This window comes from Musca autumnalis, unplaced genomic scaffold (genome assembly GCF_047663935.1).
Source record: "Musca autumnalis isolate F117 unplaced genomic scaffold, ASM4766393v1 scaffold_1, whole genome shotgun sequence".
In the NCBI taxonomy this organism is placed as follows: Eukaryota; Metazoa; Arthropoda; class Insecta; order Diptera; family Muscidae; genus Musca; species Musca autumnalis.
In genome coordinates this window covers 101,586,838-101,609,198 of record NW_027411644.1, presented here as the reverse complement: position 1 = coordinate 101,609,198, position 22,361 = coordinate 101,586,838, and the positions used below count along the sequence as shown (strand labels likewise).

At 35.6% G+C, this 22,361-nt stretch overlaps 2 protein-coding genes across 2 annotated transcripts in view; one reads left to right on the top strand and one right to left on the bottom strand.

Moving 5' to 3' along the window:
* The window catches only part of pug (pug C-1-tetrahydrofolate synthase, cytoplasmic), a 99,992-nt gene that overhangs the window by 7,401 nt on the left and 70,230 nt on the right, over positions 1-22,361 (top strand). The gene's annotated exons all lie outside the window — the stretch shown is intronic.
* LOC141403682 (dihydrolipoyllysine-residue succinyltransferase component of 2-oxoglutarate dehydrogenase complex, mitochondrial) lies at positions 1,945-21,732 on the bottom strand. The gene is made up of 7 exons (XM_073986462.1): positions 21,370-21,732; positions 20,788-20,891; positions 20,611-20,721; positions 16,630-17,193; positions 16,407-16,551; positions 2,572-2,877; positions 1,945-2,491 (listed from the first exon to the last, which is right to left on the bottom strand). The coding sequence occupies exons 1-7, from the start codon at positions 21,451-21,453 to the stop codon at positions 2,357-2,359; spliced, it is 1,449 nt and encodes a 482-aa protein (XP_073842563.1). The 5' UTR covers positions 21,454-21,732; the 3' UTR covers positions 1,945-2,356.

The window sequence follows — 22,361 nt, the reverse complement described above, 5'->3', positions numbered from 1 at the left end:
GCTATTGCAGAGGATGCATTTGGGAGTGCCACACTCGACTTTGCAAGATGTTGTTGACAAACAGTCTGCACATTTCTCAGTTTTACATTCTACCGGGCAAATTAGAACTTTTCCACATTTTAAACATCTTTTTCTTGATCGACAACGTATTGCTATATGTCCAAGGCGGCCGCAGTTCTTGCATTGCCGTATTGGAGGAATGTATAGGTCGGGAGTAATTCTGGCACCGCACATAAAGATTTCTTGCGGAACACCATCGCATACTATGCCTATTTTGACCGTTTCAGTCGGTTCCATTGTACCATTGTCAGTTTTTCTCATAAAACGATAGACAGAGAGTACATCAATGTCATTGTTGTTTTTTATTGATTCTTTAATTGTGAGTCCCATAATAGATTTCGGGACATTTTTAATCACATAGAATCTCTGGACGAACCTTTCAGGGATTTTCGCTTTTAGACCAACGGTCGACAGATTTTTATTTTGGGAAAAGTTGTTTGCAGAATTGTAATTGTTGAAAGTTAGGCGAAACATGTTGTAGCCAATACATTTGCATACGTAGTTATCCTCTATTTTTATTGTTTCTAATTTTGCAAATAAGTGCAATTCGCAATTCTTTCTACGAGAACTGATTGGGGTGTCCGATGTGACCAGCACATAGAATGGTCCCGGGTGGTGTGGTGGATATTGAAGCATAGCATTGCTTTGTGCATAATAATTGTACAAATCTGTAGTGGGCTGATTGGATGCAGCTGCCGTTAGTGGATCTACCACTGAGGACGATTGCTGCTCTAATGTTGGTGCTGTTACTGAGAGGTGAGGGATATCAATTATTGATAGTGGTTGTTCATATTCCATCGAAGCATGAGTGGAGTGGTACATTTGTTGTTGAGGAAATGTTAGTTTCTGTTGTGGTGCAGATGTCGGCTCTGAAGATGTTTTTAGGCCGTGTTGTTGGGACACTGTAGCTAAAGGTTGTGGATTTGTTGGTGGAGTGGGTTGCTGTGAAACTATTTGTGTTGGTTGAAGAGATGTTGGGGGAACAGGTTGCTGGTCCACAGTTGATGGTTTTGGAGCTTTTTGGTTGTTTTTTATGGGTGCACCGTCATAAGCTATAAATGTTTTGTTTTCATTTGATATTCTTGGAGCTTTTCTTTTGTTTGGATCCCCAGGAGGAGGAGGTTTTAACGGGGGTGGTCTACCAACCCCGTCCATTTTTGGGCATGTCACAAATTAGCAATTTTAAAATTTCAAAAATGTTTTGAGATTTATTCAAAGAATAAAATAAAAAACAAAAGAAATGAAAAAAAGCCGGTTTATGTGAGGTTGTGTATGTTTGTTGTTGTTTGGTTGTAAGCACAGAAAATCAACGCAGTCGAATAGAGGTCTAGTGTCAACAGATGTTGAGTAGCGACTGTATCTCTAATTTTGGTGAATATTTTAATGAAATTGAAAATGGATTTTAAAAATATTATTCAAATAAGGGGCGTTTGCGAAGCAAAACTATTCATATCATCAAAGGCACTCCGATTATATACCATTTCGATTCTGCAAATCGAGTCGATTCGGTTTTCATCACATACCCGAATATAAACCTATTGTGAATGAATCTTGTAAATAAAGCCTAAAAGTATACTTTAAATTATTTAATTGGAAAACCATTCTGTCTAACCACAAATATTTCCAAGAACTTTAGAAAGTAATTGTGATAGCTATTTCAATCATATAAGAAGTTACACATCGGCAAATTGTATTTTAACTCCATTACCTTTGTTCGTTTGCTGTTTAAACTGATGTATGGCCCACTGACCCCAGCCATAATGATTGTAGTGTTAGTACAATTAGTTGATGTAAGAGCAGTTAAAATGACTTTCCATCTTGTACGCACTTTTACCCCATACTAGACTTTACTTTTCTTAAAGTCACGTTTCGAAATAAAACACATTTTTCATTTTGACAGTGTGTCAAAGACATTTCTTTTGTGTTCTTGTTGTTTTGTTTTTAATAAATAAAATAAATCATTACACAAACATAAAAATTGAATTATTGTGAAATAATAAAGGAAGGACGTGTAGAGTAGAGCAGTAATAGTAGTCGTCGTATTGAAGGCTTGTAACAATATGAATGTACGTACGTTGATTATTCCTTTATCTATTAAAAATAATAAAAATTTGTATAGAATTTATGAAATTGATGTTGTTTAGTTGGATACTAATTGTAATAGATTGCAACATTAAGCTATATGCCTTATTTCATTGTTTGTTGATGTGAGGGAGAGGTTTTCTTTCTCCACTATGGTATTAACCTGTGGTCTAAGAGATAAAGAAAGAGAGGGGTCTATTTACTGTTGTTTTGTTTACAAGCCAGCTAAAATAATTCTAGGATCTTCAACGGCAGCCTTAATTTTACGCAAGAACATAACAGCCTCACGACCATCAATCAATCGGTGATCGTATGTAAGGGCAACATACATCATAGGGCGAATGACAACCTGAAAAATGAAAAATAAATAGAAAATGGATATGTAAGTTGTGTATTTATAAAATAAAATTTATAATTGTTATGTTTTACCTGTCCCTTAACGGCGACGGGTCTCTCGAAGATACCATGCATGCCCAAAATAGCACTTTGTGGTGGATTAATAATAGGTGTACCCATAAGGGAACCGAACACACCACCGTTACTAATAGTGAAGGTACCACCATCCATATCTTCAACAGCAATAGCACCCCTGCGAGCCTTGTCACCCAAAGCAGCCATGGCAATTTCAATATCGGCATAGTTCATGCTTTCAACATTGCGAATAACTGGCACCACCAAACCCTTGGGTGTGGCAACAGCTACGGAGATGTCAACATAATCGCGGTAAACGATTTCCTGAAAAAATTGAAAAGACAAATATTTTATTTAGGGGTTACGTAGGTGTAAATTATGAAATTGGAAATTTGATTAAAAAACAAAAAATGGAAAGTCACTTCTTATCGCGTCCCCCGCAAATTTTGTTGGTCACCGTAAGATTTTTTAAATCTTTTGGTCCATTACGTCAGGAAACATAGACTTCCCCACGAAAAACATTATATTGATAAAAACAGAACCACAAGGAGTACCTTCGGTAAACACTTCAAAACGATCCTCAAACAGGCCGTAAACTGTACTTAAAAGAACATTCTGTACGTTCCGGTTAACCTAAAGTTATTAGTAGACATCGGATTTTGCATATTTGCATATTTTTTATTAATAAAGATACGAAAATTCTGATTGGACCAAAATTCGTTTTGAAGAAAACGGAATGCAATGACAGGCTCATATTTTTTATTTTTTTGCATATTTGCATATTTTGCATATGCACAAAATATGCAAAAAATATGCAAAATATGCAAAAAATATGCAAAATATGCAAAAAATATGCAAAATATGCAAAAAATATGCAAAATATGCAAGTAATTTTTTTGACAAAAATCATCAAATTAAATTTGGAAAGTCATCAAAAAGTGTTCTATATTCAGTTTATTGCCGTTAAACGTCGATTTCTTAGCAGATTATCATGTTATTAGTTATTATTCCGCCACAGCAATAAATCTGGACTAAAAGACTTAGAAAATTTCCTATAACCCAGCCTTCTTATTACAACATAAGTTGCTTTCTAATACAAATTTGTTCAAAAACTCAATCAGAAATGTCAAAATATATGTATCCAAATATGTTGATAGGTTCTGCTCGGCTAAAATTGTCTGACAGAATAACAAATGAGCTAGAAATTAAGACTAATGCCATGTTCATACCAGCGTTTGAATAACGTCGTTCGTTCTCATAATTACGTACACGAATTAACCCGTTCATACGACATGGTACATCATTCGTAGCAACATGATTCATATTTTCATAGTTTTTGTTTACTGATTTTAAAGAAAGTTTCAGCCAGAAGACGAGTAAAGTTAATTGATATGAACTGAAAAAATATTTGTTCTTCTTTCAGATATCTATTTAATATTAAATTATATTAGTTTCATTCATGTTTTCTATTTTTTCTCACAATTTTGGTGTTTTCAGATAATTTTAAAATTTTTCTATTTTAAAAATTAACGAGAGAGAGGCCTGCCAAAATAACTTTTTGGTATACAGACTTTCCGGCAGGCATTTGATTTTTGTTTTGAAATGTGTACGTGAATTTGAAACGAGGGACAAGAAATGAAAATGCAATGAAAGAGAAGATAAAATTTGCTTTGATTTGAATGTATACTAGTCGTTAAACCGTTTACTTTTCATTCATATTTTGCAGTTTTTCTAAAAATGTTTGGGTTTTTAAAAAATTTTTAAATTTTGTATTTTTCCTGTCATAATTAATTTTTTTCGATAAATTCTCTCATTTGTTAGAGATGGGACATATTTTATCGTCGTTCTGAGAGTGATTTAAATTGAACAATGTACACAAATCGTTGTTCGTTCTCAATATTTTGTATGGGAAATTAAGTAATTACATCGTAATTTGGGGTCGAACAACGAATAGAGAGCGAAACACCGTCAGTCTGAACAAGGCATAAGGAAATATTGAATATTACATAAAATCTTTCATATTTTATTAAAAACATATAACAAATATATACGGTGCCATCATGAATATTTCCCTCTGAATTTTCCACACGGAAAATAATTTTTAAAAGTGAAATTCTTCTAAAATCAATATTTGTTAAAAGTTGAAAAGTACTAGATTCGCTTCATTATGGCGTATTCTAGTCGAATCGACAAAAATATTCCCTTTTTGAGCATAAATACGGAAATAAAAAGTTGTGAAATTGGGGAAAGGAAACAAATTCTACACGGAATTTTTATTCATGATTGCACTGATAACTATATTTTAATACCCTAAGGGTATTATGTCTTAGTGAATGAGTTTGCAACATGCAAAATGAAACGAAATAGACCCACAGTTCCTTTTGATGATCCGCATAGATTCGCACTTATCCATCTCGCCATGTCTTTTTGAAAATAAAGCACAGGTCACATTTATAGACCACTTCGCATAAAAATTGGGGATTTTTTGGCCCTAGGGCGATCCCTATTTTGGTAAGAATTGATTCAGATTTGGATATTGCTCCCATATATACAGTTGATTCGTGATAATCCCTACACCACAGGTTTCGGCGGTGTCCGAATTATCAAATTGTTCGGATTAACGAATTGTAAGGAAAATAAATTATTTTATATGATTAAATCACTCATGGAAGTTATATAATACTTTTTATACCCTCAGCCTTTAGGCTATGAAGGGTATATACACTTTCATACGTGCAAAATGTGCCTCATCGAAATAATGGTTTTAGACCCCAAATATGTTTAGACAAAATCCGTTTCAGACAATTTGGAGTTGATTTAGCCATATCCGTCCGTCTGTCTCTCTGTCTGGCTGGCTGGAGCGCACGATAACTCTCGAAGGGATGAACCGATTCGGTTCAAATTTTGGCTTTCGTAATATTTTGCCCAAACTTAGTTTAAGTTCGAAGATGGGCTATATCGGTCCACTCCTTCCGGTACCTCCCCCACAAAAGTTCGAAAATGTTCGGAAAATTTGTACGTAAGATAACTCTTGAAGGAAGTTACCGATTTGGCCCATCATTTGCAACTCGTGAAATGTCTACCAGACTTAGATGAGGTTCCAATATGGACTCAATCGGTCCACTCCTTCGAGTACCTCAAACACAAAATTTCGGATAAGTTCAGTTTAGGACCTGCTCTCGAATCGCTTTGATTTTTGTTTTAGCAACTTGTATTCACTGCCCTCCATACGACGGTACAAGTTTCATTAGGGGCAAGTCCATACTTCCTGAGAAAATAGCCTGAAAGTTGCACAATACCCCTATGACTCCGAGTGAGGTGGTTGGAGCGCAAGATAACTCTCGAACGGATCTGCCGATTGGGTCCAAAATTTGGCCTTAGTAATATGTTGTCCGATCATAGTTTAAGTTCGAAGATAAACAATATCGGTGCACTCCTTCAGGTACCTCCCCCACAAAATTTCAAAAATGTTCGGAAAAATTGGTTGTTCGGTAACTTTTGAAAGGAGTGGCCGAATTGGTCCATACTTTACACATACATATATACCAGATATAGATCAGGTTCAATTATGGACTATATTTGTCTACTTCATCCAGTACCTCCCAAACAAAATTTCGGATAAGTTCACTTTAAGACCTGCTATCGAATTACTTTGATTTTTGTTGAAGCAACTTGCATTCGCTGCCTCAGTTACGATGGTAAAAGTTTTTTCAGCGGCAAATCCACACTTCTAGAGCAAACAGCCCGAAGGATGTAAGAACCCCCTATGGCACCATATGTAGTGGCTGGAGATCCACTTCCATGATGGTCAATGTCGATCCATTTGCTCTTTAATCCTAATCAACATTTTTGTCGGTTCATACGCCCAAAATTTTTAAAATCCTTTAAATACATACGTTTTTTGGGAAAAAATTGTTTCAGTATGGGAAAAAATTGTTTCAGGCTGAGGGTATATCTCTGTCGGCCAAGTCGACTGATACTTTTTTACTTGTTTAAATTGTAACTGCTAATTACGAACACTTAAATGAAAGTGCTCTACGTGTAAAAACTAGTGAGATTTTTCTACTCGAAAATCCGGAAAAAGAAAAGGCCAATCAGATTGTGAATGTAGTGCTAGAAATATGGCGTTTTTAAAGTTTACATCAGGATGTAAGCAAACCTAGATACAGATGCATAATTTCATCGTTTTGTAAATAAATATTCCTTAAAATCTTTGCCTTTTAGGTGTATAGTGCATTTGGCAACTTTAATGACAATATTGCGCGAATATTTTTCTTAATATATTTATTTATATCCTATACAACAAGACTAATGTGTCATGAAAGGTTTGTCCTTGTACTCGATAATTTTTACTAAATGTTGCTGAAACAGTTTTTGCACCAACTTCTCCATTAAACAACTGTCAAAATTCGAAGCATTGGTAATAATTGGTACAAATTATCGAGTACACGGACAGGTATAAATTAAACAATTGTGTATACAAAAGTGTTATGACTTCTCGACTGTGTTATCAAAATTGTTTTCCTGTAGCAGGAATGAATTAACTATATTTTTTACCATTCAAAATACTTTTCTAGCAGAAATATGTGAGTGGTTTTGTCATTTTAAAGACAATTCCAAGGTTTTTGACTTATTTTACCACTACCACTCTATTGTGTGGTTTTTCTAAGTGATGTCATTTTGCACTAATCATTGGACGTTCTTCATTTTTCTTATTATTCATCGTGGATGGGTATAACAATAATGCATTACTTTTCGCCGAGAAGTGAACATTTTCCAATTCTGCATTAAGCGGTTGTATGCGTACAATATAGATCGATATTATAAAATTATGTATTTTTAGTGCATTAAACTAAAACCATGTCATCAATATTAAAGCGGCAGTTATAGCATTTTTCCAAAGAAGCTTTTTGACCATAAAGAACAAAAATTGCCAATTTATGTCTGTATAAACTGAATCAAGGACTAAACACTATAAAATATGTTAAAATCTATTATGTGGATATTCAAAACGTATACTTCTAATTATAGTTATATTCCAGAACCTGGAATCGTAAATGGTACTTTAGTACTTTTTCACATTTTGCGCTAAAAAACGAACCCTTTTTCCGAAAACTAGAAAAAATTGCGCTTTTATCTAAACAAAAATAGCGATGACTAACTCTAGCTCCTTTGTTTTTCTGCTAGACAATTTTGGCCGATTAGAAACTATCACCATATTTGGACACGTTGATTTTGACATTTCTGATTGAGTTTTTGAAATTTTTCCATTATCTATCTACATTTGTATAGGAAGCAAATTATGTTGTAATAGGAATGCTGGGTTATTTGACATTTTCTTACCTTGTGAAAACTGATTTAAGTCTTGTTAGTCTAGATTTATTGCTGTGGCGGAATATCTGGAGAGTCTCAATAACATAATAATCTGCAAAAAACTATGTTAAACGTCAAAAAACTTAATTTAGAATGCTTTTTTGATGATTTTCCAAGTTTAATTGACGATTTTTGTCAAAAAACACTTGCATATTTAGCATATTTTTTGCATATTTTGCATATTTTTTGCATATATTTTGCATATTTTTTGCATATATTTTGCATATTTTTTGCATATTTTTTGCATATTTTTGATATGACCCCAAATATCGAAAAATTGACCCTCAAAACGCCTAGATCCAAAATTTGAGTCCAATCGGATAAGAAATAAAAAACATGCTAAAATCCGATGTCTAGTTATTAGTGATGATTGAATTTCAAAGAGGAGCTTCTTGGCATTAACATTCTACGTAAATATTATATTTTTAATGCCTCCAAAATGGTGTATTTTGCGTTTTCAAATCCATCAGATAGTAAAAGAACACATATGGTCTGTTCCTTTACTTTTGAAAATGGTAAAACCGGCAAAAGTAGTAAAAGTTGTAAACTGCTCCCATATGAATTGTGTGGTGTCCGAAGTAAAGGAACGCTTTTCGAGTAAAAAGTTGTAAAACTTGAGGATTCTTGCACGTAAAGGAACAGAGCTATATAATAATGGCCCATAGTCCATATTCGAATCGGATGTATGTACATATATATGGAAGAAAAATTACGATATGCAAACTTTGGACCAAATCAGTTACTCCCTTTTAAAATTTTCGTGTGCGCCATTTTAGCGAACTTTAGCCAGAGCTCCGAATACTCGCTCGAATTCCACTCGCGAGTGAAACTCTTCTCGAATTCGAGCAAGTTGAGGGAGAGAACTTGCCCCCTCCCCCACCAAAAAGAAACTTAGCCCACCCCAAATAAACTTAAAACCACCCTCCCCAACACTTTTCACTCGCGAGTAATCGGAGCTCTGACTTTGACACAATCATTTTGTTTGTGGGCACCTCAAATCGGATAATCAGTTCGAGAGTTATCGTGCGCATCAGCCAGCCAGAAAGACGAACGAACATGCTAAGTCGACTCCAAATTGTCTGAAATGGATTTCGTCCAAACATCATTGGTGTCTAATTCCATTTATCTATGAAGGACATTTTTCATCAAAGTGTTTATACCCTCCTTAGTCTACAGACCGGGAATATAATCCCAGATAGCATTTAGAAGACTGTTTTTTCAAAAATCACATTGAGGAGTCTTTTTAGAGTCCTTTTGGTGATCAAAAATTGATTAAGTCGCTTGTGTGATCAGAAAGGGACTCGAAAGTGACTCCCTGTAATGATTAAAAAGAGTTCAATTTAAAATACAACAACAAATGTGTAGCAATCACAAATAAATCATTGAGGTGTTTAAAATCTGACAATTTTTTGTTATTTATTGTCACATTTTGATCATCTGGAAGATTGAAAAATGCTTAATCAAAAAAGGGTCATACAGGTGTTTGAAAAGTGATTATAATTATGTATACTCTGATCATATTTTGAACAGTTAGGTGATTAAAAACTGATTGCTTTGTTTTATTTTTATTTGGTTGTAAATAAAAAAATAAAATTCTCATATACACTTTCTACAAAATTTTGATATAAATGTAACGTATAATATTAAAGGTACAGACAAACACAACACAACAGGTTTTGCCAAGTGAAATGAAGAAGCAGTATACTAACCACCAAGCAACATAAAGGATAATTAAAAGACATAACAAAGCAGAAAAGACTATAAAACAAAGGAAAGAAACAAAGAAGAATAAAAAGAAATTTTTTTTAATTTATTTCGTCTAACAAAAAGACTCATAAATGACTCCCTAAAGACTCATAAATGATTATAAACATGACTCTAAAAATACTCGAAAAAGGGTCCGAAATTAATCAACAAAACACCAATAAATGATTGAAATACGACTCGAAAAAGACTCATTTGTGATTTGTTTAGAAGAGTCGCCTGAGGTTATGTTTTCCTACCGACAAAGGAGTCATTTATGATCAGAAAATGAGCTCATATTCTAGCTTTTTAATCGTGCAGTCGGATCAAAAAAGACTCGAATTTGATTAAAATTTTCAAAAATGCTGACTGGGATACAGCCTGATACACAGAAGAAATTACACAGATAGCATTTAGAAGACTGTTTTTTTCAAAAATCACATTGAGGAGTCTTTTTAGAGTCCTTTTGGTGGTCAAAAATTGATTAAGTCGCTTGTGTGATCAGAAAGGGACTCGAAAGTGAATCCCTGTAATGATTAAAAAGAGTTCAATTTAAAATACAACAACAAATGTGTAGCAATCACAAATAAATCATTGAGGTGTTTAAAATGTGACAATTTTTTGTTATTTATTGTCACATTTTGATCATCTGGAAGATTGAAAAATGCTTAATCAAAAAAGGGTCATACAGGTGTTTGAAATTATGTATATTCTGTTATAATTATGTATATTCTGATCATATTTTGAACAGTTAGGTGATTAAAATCTGATTGTTGTTTTATTTTTGTTTGGTTGTAAATAATTCTCATATACACTTTCTACAGAACTTTGATATAAATGTAACGTATAATATTAAGAGTATAGACAAACACATGTTCAGGTTTTGCCAAGTGAAATGAAGAAGCAGTATACTCACCGCGCAACATAAAGAATAATTAAAAGACATAACAAAGCAGAAAAGACAACAAAACAAAGGAAAGAAACAAAAAAGAATAAAGAGAAATTTCTTTTAATTTATTTTGTCTAATAAATGACTCCCTAAAGACTCATAAACGATTGTAAACATGACCCAAAAAAGACTCGAAAAAGAGTCCCAAAGTAATCAACAAATCACCAATAAATGATTGAAATACGACTCGAAAAAGACTTTATATACTATCAGAAAATGGGCAAAAGTGACTCGAAACTAATGCAGAGGAAGACTCATTTGTGATTTGCTTAGACGAGTCGCCTGAGGTTATGTTTTCCTACCGACAAAGGAGTCATTTATGATCAGAAAATGAGCTCATATTCCAGCTTTTTAATCGTGCAGTCGGATCAAAAAAGACTCGAATTTGATTAAAATTTTCAAAAAATGCTGGCTGGGTATGTCCCACAAACACCAAAAAAAATACAATGGCAAAAGCCTACTTGTAGAAATGTTCACTACAATATTGATAGAAACTTGATTTACCCCCAGTTTTTGTAAAAAAATTTGTTCTTCTCACACGAATTGTCAAATTTTGTAGACCGATTTACTCTTCTTGGCGCAAATGTAGAGCGCTGATTTTCAAATGAGGAATACTTTACTTAATATGGAACTCGTCTACGAAAAATTAGGTATGTGTGTAATCTCAAGGCAGAGCTATGGATGCCTAAATTATTACGAATATAGACGAACGAACAAAAATTAGTTACAAAAACAGGGGGTTAGTTCGAATGCGTCAGAATGTGTATTTTACAGTTCTGAAACAAAAGTTATTTCTGCAACTTTCACATGAACTGAAAAGAATTCCGTAGAATAAAATTCAACCCAAATTTATGACGAATTAAAAACATTCGCTTATCATGAAGAAAGCAAACAAGCTCTTATCCAGATATACCTACAATATATGTACCTTGGAAACACTACACACAGTTGCCAATTGCTGCGTTAAGCGCACATCTAAACAAACTAAAAAAACTGTTGTTTGGTTTTGGTAATTATAAAGAAAAATAGAACACGTACAAATACAACAAGTCCAAATAAACACATGATCGTCGGCAAAAGATCGTGAATGAAAAAACATATACGCAATGCTTGTAGCTAAAAAAATCCGTGACGTCAAACGTCAGCAGATCTAAAAGAACAACATAACGAAAAATGATAAGAACTTGCGTAAAGCATAAGATGAAAAATGGAACACTCATTGGAAATACGTCTACCATTCCCTAAGCAAAATTCCCACAAATTGTTACGTAGTCCGAATTTTTGTTGTAGACATTCTTGATAAATTGCCGTCTTCGCCTACTTCTACACTGTAAAAAGAGGGCGGGGATAGGCGGCATAACTTGTGATTATGATAAAATTTCAAAAGATAAAGTTATCAAAAATTATAGCAGTTTCTTTATAAACAATTTGTTGGCCTTATTAAGATATTGGTATGTCTGTCACTGCTGTTCACATGCTTCGAATTTATTATGTATGCCCTTTGGATACCAATGGAAATTTCAACGATAACATGAAATTGTTTCGTCTATTTATTTGGCTATAAATGAATCACATATCTGTATTCAAGGTCAAATAAATTCACACTTTTTTCACGAAGCTAGAGCGGCATAAAGAATTTTGGAAGTAGAAACTACCAATAAGTAGACAAAAATAGACATCTTTTCAATTACAAATACGGTTTCCTTATGAGACAAAAACAAGTAAAAAGTATGAGACCTACATAATCTATGGACACAAATCCTAATTTATGTATATTTCCCACGTAGTTCACTTAAAGGACAATAAACTTTTTTATAACCGCCATAATATGGAGGATACAATTAATTAACTTAATTTCGTTTGTAACACATCGAAATAATCGTCGGAGACCCTATAAAATATATTATACATATATTCTTGATCAGCATAAAGTTCAAAGTCGATATAACGACGTACGTCCGCCCGACTGTCTGTTAAAATTAAGACACATCTCGCTATATTTATGATAGACCTTTTTAATTTGGTATAGAAGTTTCCATTACTCCTAGAAAGTTTTGTATTAAAAATGGGTTATATCGGTCCACAGCCCCGATAGAACGGTATCGCCCCATAATCGGTATTTTGAAGGTTATAGCCACATTATTCAACCGAATGACTAAAAATTGATGTATGTATAGTCTTCGTTGGTGGTAGAAAACATTTCTGCAGTGAATTGTATAGTTTTCGTATAGCCCCCATAGAACTGTACCTCCCGATTTTGGGGAAGTTGAAAGCTTTAGTCACATTAGCCAATCGAAATAGCAGAAATGTTGTGTTTAGTATTCATTGAGGATATGAAACACTCCTACAGAGAATGGTCGGTATGTCTCCCACGGGGTCCAAAATAACCTGCTGAGAGTTGCCGGTATAGGTACACATTTTGATATAGCTCCCATATCGACACCTCCAAATATTAGTATGCTAAGTCTAAAAAGTGAGTTTTGCAGGAGAAGCTCTCAAAGTTTGGAAATTTTTTTGAACTTCAGTACTATGCTAAGTCAATATTTGTTTATAACTTCTGTTCGGCTTGACCGATCATTACCAAAATTAGACAGAATTTAAGTTAAAGGACGTTCGACACCTCCAAATAATAGTTTGCTAATTCTGAAAAGCGAGTTTTGCAGGACAAGCTCTAAAAGTTTGGAAATTTCTTTGACCTTCAGTACTATGCTAAATAAATATTTGTTTATAACTTCTGTTCGGATTGTCCGATCATTACCAAAATTTGACAGAATTTAAGTTAAAGGACGTTAAATATAAAAATGTAAAGAACTTGAAAACATGCTAAGTCGACTTAGCATATTATTATTTGGAGGCGTCGATATATAGGTACCGCTCGATTTTCGATATATTGAAGACTTTAGCCTATTTATCCCACTGAAATGGGATAAATTTGGTATATATGTAGTCATCGTTGTGGGTAGAAAACATTTTTGCAGTGAATTGTGGGTAAAGCTATACGTTTTGATATAGCCCCCATAGAACGATACCTCCCGATGTTATACGGTAATTTCCTGAAAAACGATATCAGCACCGAAAAATACATAATTAGGATCACATGCACAACCTACGATAAACATTTTAATGCAATCCTCGAAGACACCCTAAACGGAAAATGATGAAGGCACGAGCCAACCTATTATTCCCTTTTTAGATTAATCGTGCGCACTAGCCACACAGACCAACGGAAGGAACGGGGGACACGACTTAATCTACACCAGCAGAGGAAGGATTTGACCCTTGTCTTCATTGTCCAATATGTGCAACAGTGCAACCAATTCTTGAAAACCCCCTGGCGTTCTTTTCGGCGATCTTGGCCACCTATACAGATGAATCCAAAATTGCTAGATACATCAGGGCACTGAATCTATACCGTCGTCTTCTAAGCGGAAATGCTTGTTCGGAGAGGCTGGTAGTGGTATTTGTCGATAGACAGCCGTCATCCAAGGTTGTTAACATGTACACTGTGTCATTAACGATACACTGTGACATTTTAGGGAACGAGATTGTCAATGAGCACATGTGAGATCACAGTCTCCCAACATTGCATTTAAGGAATCTGCACATCCAACCAATGCGTCCCCTCAATAACAAACTCGACAACTTATACTATATTTCTATATCAATCCGACAATCCTGTACAAGATTGATCGCAAATCAAAAGCGTGTCGGCAAGCGGCTATCAACCTAGCAACAACCATATGCTGCTATACCAACAACAACTTCTATACAGATCTAACTGTTCGCGAATGGAGAAACGAACCCAGCTGCATTGTCTCGAATCATAGAACTTCATTTTTACGTCTACTCTACAAGACCATGATCAGAAATGTTGTAGGGATCTTCACGGGCCATTGCTATGCAAAGTTGGTGTTCCCGTTATTTACTAACCGTACATGGACCGGTATATGGTGTATAAGCGTCCCCACGTTAAGGGAAGGTGGCGCTCTCTGACGGTTGGGACGGGTGTGATTTTGGGAACAAACGAACACACAAAAAAGACCAAGAACTTGTTGGTTGGATGAAAACAATGTCTATTGCTGCTTTTTATGTGAGGATAAGGAGGAGACAGAGGCCATCGAGACCTACAATGTCAGTGTTCAATGTTAACCAAGACTACACACAGACTCTTCGGTGGTTATTAGTTCCCGTCTGTTTCATACCTATCAATCTAAGACTTCTTGAAGAAAGGACAATAACTGCTGGGTATTGTTCTTTCTTCAAGAAGTTTTAGATGGCTACGAGCTCCTTTAAGCTTTAAACTAATTGTAACCAACTGAGGGCTACTACTTTGAAGTCATATTTTTCTTTCCCAGCTACCTACTGTCTAATATTCTTTTTTCTGGGCCACTCTTCTCTTTACAGGATGAACCCTATGGACTTTTGGTCTCCGAGTGAAGCACCTGCGTTAATTAAAGTCTCGCGTCCATAACCCTATACCCAACGTTTCGAGAGAGAGCCAAAAGATTAACTAGACTGACTACTAGAGTGAAATGGACAACAGTTACTACATACAATAGCCGATGTCATATACAATTATCGTCGAATATCGCCCTCGAAGTACAACCCTCACATATTACATTAGAAGAATGATCATCAAGTGTCTAGACAAATTAGAGAACTTATGATTCAACACTGATCTGGATGATGAAGCCAAATTCCCCAAATTAGCAAAAATTAACGACAGCGTGCAAAATCACTGTCCAACTGATCGTGCAAGTCCACAAGATACACTGAACCTTTTTTTCTGACCTTCAGTTGGTGGACAGCCTCAAACCGCCGCTTCGCTTTTTCCTCGACAAACTCTATAAGCTCTACGCAGGGAAACCCATTAATATCTGGCAGAACGAACCTGATAGGACAATAACATTAAGTACTGCCGGTTATATGAAGATGTAGAAGATACTAAAATAATCGAGCAACTTCTCTGCCGGTGACACGCCTCACAATCAAAAACACAGCCTGCTTCTCTCTCTTATTCCTCTTCCTGGCAACCTGTTTTAATATTTCAGGAGCCTCAAGTGGCTATGGAGCGGGTCACCCTAGACTGAATAAGTTCAAGTTAATTTTCTTCTCTACCTCACTATTTTTTCTACACTTCTCCGACATCTTTTCCTGCTCTCGCTTCCTTTTCCCCTCCGATCCTTTTGTATATTATCAGGATGAGCAGAATGGACCGCTTGTCATCAAGTTAAGTGGCTGCCTACAAACAACGGCAGCTGCGCATCCTATAACTTAACCAAATTGCCGAAGCAAACCAATTCAATTAATTTCTGAATTATTTTGTTCTCAGCCTGAACAGGAAATGAATACATAAAGTACAAGAGCAACAACATCATCAGTGAACAGGTCCAATAACTTCACTAAAGGTGATGGGATGACAACCTACTGAATCACACACTCTTGGTTCAGCAATCACTCTTGGGTCAATATATCTCTCAAAAGACCTATAGCTGGAATTTCTTACCACATTTGTATCCCCTTTCCTCAAGTTTATGAGAACTATCATTCTAGGTCTTCGAAAAAAATAGCACAAAATTAGCATATTTATGTGGATTGTCTGTTCATCATTTCAGATACGATAATATTGCAAGTAAATAGAACTTGATAATTATATGCGTCCTATTTAATCAATATCAATTATTTATCGGCTAAGAGAGTATTGATTTTACTAAGGTCGCAGTCCGAGGGGTGTATAGTGTATCCCTCTTTTAAATTAATTAAAAAAAAAAAATAATATAATACTCACGGTTTCATCAATAACCGCATTGACAACGGGTTGATCTTGCAAAGCGTAGGCAGCGGCTTTGGTGAAGATGGACATGAAACCAATCTTAATGCCATATTTCTTTTGGAAAGCTTCCAAATTGGCCTTACGGAATTCCATGGCAGAACTAAAACCAAAAAACGATACGAAGATACATTATTTTTCAATTCAATAACTGTTTTTTTTTTCTGCACAAAGATCTCACCTCATATCAATTTCATTGAATGTTGTCAACATAGCGTTAACATTTTGAGCTTCCTTCAAGCGGGCAGCAATCTTTTGACGCATACGATTCATTTTAACACGTTGTTCGGTACGTGTGCCAGTGATTTGACGTGAATAATCTGCTGGGGGTACTTTAATTACTGGTGGTACATTAGCTGGTGTGGGACGAATGGTGGCCACAGGAATTTGAGCAGCTGGGGCTGGTCTAACTGGTGGTGGAGGCATGGGACGTGGTGGTGGTGGTGGAGCAGCAGCTGCTGGTTTTGGTGCTGCAGCAGCTGGTGTTGGTGGTGGCGGTGGTGGTGGAGGTGCAGCAGCAGCTGGTTTGGGTGCTTCAGCAGCTGGAGCAGCAGGGGCAGCTCCTGCATCAGCCTTTTCCAATTCAAACAATGGTTGACCGGCCTTTACGGTATCACCATCGCTGACGAGGATTTTGCGCACAATACCACCGAATGGAGCGGGAACACCAACAGTGGTCTTGTCAGTTTCAATTTCCATGACGTTTTGATCGGCCTTAACATAGTCACCGACTTTTACTGTGAATCTGTAAAGAAGGGAAAATGAATAAATTAATACAAACGGAAACATTTAACATGGTTAATAAAGTTCTTAAATTTATAAACCATTCTGTAAAAATATTACAACATCATAAAAGTTTAGAGTTTTCTTTTAAATAAAATAAAAACTGAGTCTTATTATTATTATTTTCCAGAAACAAATCAGAAATAACTGAGGTATTAAATCGCTTAATCGTTAATTTGAGACGTTTTGAAAAATCTTAAGGGTGTCAAACATAGTACGACACCATTTATAGACCATTTTTGGAAATACTGAATTGATATGGCATGTTGGTGTAAAATTCGTATCAGGAATCGAACAACAAAACTTCATTAAACTAGATCATATTTACATTAGGTAATAATCCCTCCGACAATTGTCAGTTTGTCGGTGAGAGAGGGTTCTCATATACCTCAATTTCCATAAAAGTAACTATGTATTACCACAAGGAAAATTGCCTAACGTAAATATGGATTTATTTAATTTTGAAAGAATGTCAGCGATTCTCAAACCATGTAGACTAGGCTGAGGCGATTTGAACAACTTATTGGACCCTTCGCGTTTCTGATTCCTGGGATTGTACTGAGCAAAAAAGTTCACTAGACCGTATGTCTACATCGCAAAAGGCAGTTTTGGTCTTGTGGATAAAAAGTTTCAAGTCAAAATCGGGAGGCTCGATTTTCACCTTAGACATATGATTCCTTCCATACAAATCGCCCCGGCCAAATGCAATCCCATAATTTTAAAATTCAGTTCAAATATGTTTGCAAAATTTCCTTTAACATTTTTTATTAATTTTCTCGTTTAGAGTTAAGCTTGATGATCGGAAATTATTTGCAAGTGAAAATTGTTTTTTTTTTTTTATTCAAGGTTAATTCAAAATTATCTCAAGTAATACAAAAAAACATTAACATAAAATGTTCATAACAATCGTTTTTGAAATCTTATCGCCTTCTTAAAGTATTTCATGATAATGACATGAGCAAGCCTTTTTTTATTATCATTAAGGTAAATACACCCATGGTAGGTGGTGTGGTTTTGAGGAAAAACGACACGAAGACCTATCAAAAAATCGCATAAATCATATTTGAAGATTAGTTGTTTTCGATAACCTTAAATCCATTAAATATTTACTTATTCTTTTTATTGACACTTAAAGAGTCAATGCAAGTGATTTTGAAAAGCATAAAAATAGCAAATGAACCTGATCAATCACATAATAATATATGCAAAATAAAACAAATAATGTTTAGACACCGGCTAGACAAAAATACAAAAAAACTAGGTGATGTAACAAATTAATATATGCCGTTTTGATTTGGTTGGTTTTCTTTGAATTGAATTGCAACGGGAATGCAACGTATTATTTCTCTTATTTTCTCCCTATACATTTATCATGTGCTATGTATTGTTATTTTAACAGCATATATAATATGATTTTGTACGACGTCATCAATTCTTGCTATATAGGAATTTAGACGACTGCACCATCCCGAACGTAGTTGAACCAAAACTACTCTGGTTTGTTGTTGCAACAGCATAGAAACCTACGTAGAAGCATAGGTTTGATCTTGGGTTGGCTGCAACTGGCCGCAACAGTATGGTTTCGGGTCGATCCGGTACGAAAGAACCCCCTGCCGTGGGATTTCTCTGATTTGTCGTGGCAGCTGGCGCTCCTCAGATGTATCTTAGCCTTAGGCCTTCTCTTCCACAAGTGGTACAACCTCTATGGCTCTGACAGTCAGGAACATGGGCGCCTGGCAAATCCGACAAGCCACTGCTTCTTAGACAAGATGTGATGTAATACGTTGTCGGAGAGTGTGGCGCAGCCATTGATAAAATGGATGAGGTACAAAAATCCACGAGTAAGTAAACTCGATCAAATAGAAGTTCACCCTTTCAAATTACATCAGGGAAGGTGCTCGACGTCAAGATCGTACAATCATCTTCATACGTAACGATCTCCGTCTGGACGAGGTGGAATACAGGAAAGGTAGAGTTTGAACATAACCAGGGATAAAACCCCACTTTGGAATTCCTGAATTCCTCTTAAGACTGGCGTCCAAACACATAATTGATTTGTCCGGTGGGTAGTCTGCTCGTTGTCCTCAAACAGTATCAAAGGCTTTTGATTAGTCGAGCTCCACCAGCACTATCATATCGCCCTCGCCCGGCTTGTTGTAGTTGCATTCTCGGCTATCATATGTGGAGATGGCGTGCAGCGCCGTTGTAGTGCTATTTCTTTAACGGAGCCCATGGAAAAAGTAAAGCCTCAAGAGTATTTACTACGGGCTACAAAAACGATCTTTGCTGGTATCCTTGTCTGGCTTCAATATCGAGAACTTTGTCGAGATACTAATATCTTGGCTAATCGAGATATTTCAGCACTACCATACATATGATGTTAGGGCCCAAAACTTTTACGATTTAGCGTTCCTTCATCTTCAACATCTTAATTTGTAAATTTTGATGGTGCTCGGCAAATTGTCGATTAAAATCACTTGTGGGCCTCTTCAGGTCAATCAGTATAATCATTGCTTTGCCCTACATAATTCCTTCGATGATTTAAAAAATATATGAAGTTATAAGGCTAGCTAGGGAATTTAACGCTTTATGGCCGGATAACAATTGATAGCTTCTCAATATTGAGGCTTCTGCCATTTAAAAGATATATTTGAATTTAGACTTCTTTCACTTGTTCAAAAAAATATTTCGGATGCAGTTTATTCATTTTTCTTTTTAATCTCGGTGTGCCAGAAAGCGATTTGCATTTTTTATGTTATTTATTTTTTGCATATAAACAAAATAGATATAATGCACAGAATTAACTATGCAAATAAGTTGAAGATGAGCTACATAGGTAATCACACTTTTCTAATCTTGCTAATGATAATGTGAACACATACAACATCAATGCTTTATCACAGAAATAAAATATAGAGCAGAGTATATGAAAAAGAAATGAAAATTCGTTGGTTATGAAATCCACGAAACCGTGACAATCTTTTAGAAACCTTAAGAATAGGTTGAATGGAGAAGGAAGAATCCAAAGAATCCACTTTTAAACATCCCTATTTCTTTAATTTCTCTATCTTGTGTTAATTTGCACTCCCATAATGAACAATCAATAAGTGCAGCATTTTTCATTTCGGTTTCAAACATATTGCCGTTCACCAATAATGTAAGCCATTAACCCGCGTAAATCAATGTTTATTACAATAACAATTCACTGATATTTAAAGCGGTATTTTATACATTTTTAACTGGAAATATTGCAAAAAGTTAAAGCTAAGCCATTGACCTACTTTCAAAACCTTGACAAAGACCAAAGCAAAAAAAAAAAAAAAATCAAAATCCATTGAGTGAAACAAAAAAGGGGGGATAAAGAAAACTCTTTACTTACTTTACATCACCTTCCGATACGGAATCAGCAAATGGTGGTACCTTAACAGTTTCAGTTTGCCATAGGCTGACACTGGTGTGGAAACTTTGGCTGGCTACAACGCCCAAAGGTCTGCAATAAAAAACACAACATCTAAATACACATCCATAAACACTTTTAATGTGACATCACACTAACCTGCAGGCGCTGACAGAGGTCTGTGCATCACCAATTTGGCTCAAAAGTTGAGCTTGTCTGGAAGCTAGACGGGCATATTGGCGTACAGCATTGGCATTGTTAACCTGCAAGCAAATATGCCATTCATTATCTTTGTTGTTGTTGCAAAGTAAATAAAAAACACAAATGTTATCGAAATTATTCGCTGATTGCACAACACTTTTTCACATTTGCTTCATTTAAGCAGCGCAGCTGACTCTGACAGCACACAAACTCTAAATCCACAAATAAAAAAATTGTTCATTGATTTGAATTGTTGCTGAAATGGATAATCGCCATCATCATCACGTGAATGATTCATCCGCGTTTTGCATAATTTTGGAATTTCAACTTTTCTTTGGCAAACACTTTTGAAAGTTGAATTCTTTTCTTTCACAAATTACATAATGGTGATGCTAGAGCAAAAACTTTTCAGGCACATCCACTTCAAACAGTCCGGCCGACACAGCAATGCTGTGGCCCCCCACACCGTCACTAGAATTTCACCTTGCACTTTCTATATGTGTATGCGTATATTCCAGCCAGCGTTTCAAAGCAACTTACTTCTTGGCTACGAGCCGCTTTCATGCCCAGACTGAGCACATTACGCGGTAAACGCCGCGATGTAAGCGAAATAATACCGGACATTTTTACACGTCTAATTCGTTCGTTTTGTTAAATAAACAGTAATTCCGATCACTCTATTTTTGAATTTCTTTCAATTTCGTCAGGTGGAATATTTTTCTTCTTTTATGGTCTTTCCTCAGACCGCTCTGACATTCGACCCAACAGCACCCAATGAACGTTTTCGAAAGCGAGACAAATTGTCAAATTGTGAAGTTGAAAGTGCAGAGAAGAAATTGACAGCCCGAAATGTCATAACATTTCAAATAAAACGTCAGTGAGTACTAAAAACGATTGGCAAACGAAATAGGGAGTGTTCATTTCGAAGGGGTGTTCACATGAACGAATTGTGAGTGAATTATAAAAACACTATCCCTGCGTTTACTAGGCGTTTACCCCAGATAGTTTGTCTTCAAATACAACCCTGTTTTACTAACACATACACACATTTGTCGTTTGTCTCCCAGATGTCCATAATTTTTTAACATACAGTAAGGAAGACAATTTTTTGGCATTTTTGTAAAAATAAGTGAGATAATAATTGAAATGTGTTGAAAACAAAAAAACATGAACAAAACAAAATAAGTGAATGGAAAACAAAAGATGTCGATGATTTTCATTCAAAATTTTACAACTGTTTTTGCAGTTGTCGGGACGCCTACGTCACACAGGCAAGTTGTGGGATTTTGACAATCAATACATGAAGTCAACTGTCCTGTCATTTGTAAACGCAGGGTTGCACATGACAGGACAGTTTAGTTCATGGATTGTCAAAACCCATAACTTCCCAGCAAAAAATTTTGGAAGTTGTGCATGTGGAGTTATGATTTCACAACATCCTTCGATGCAGTCCACACGTGTTATGAAAAATGCACTCCGTTGGATAAAATTTATAAGCACTTGCTTCAGAGATCCCTACCGCCGCTGACGAA

Coding starts and splice junctions, on each gene's coding strand:
- LOC141403682 (XM_073986462.1), bottom strand. CDS start 21,453: ATGTCCGGTATTATTTCGCTTACATCGCGGCGTTTACCGCGTAATGTG. Junction 17,194..20,610: donor GTATCGGAAGGTGATGTAAA/GTAAGTAAAGAG, acceptor CCTTCTTTACAG/ATTCACAGTAAAAGTCGGTG. Junction 2,492..2,571: donor CCGTCGCCGTTAAGGGACAG/GTAAAACATAAC, acceptor TTCATTTTTCAG/GTTGTCATTCGCCCTATGAT.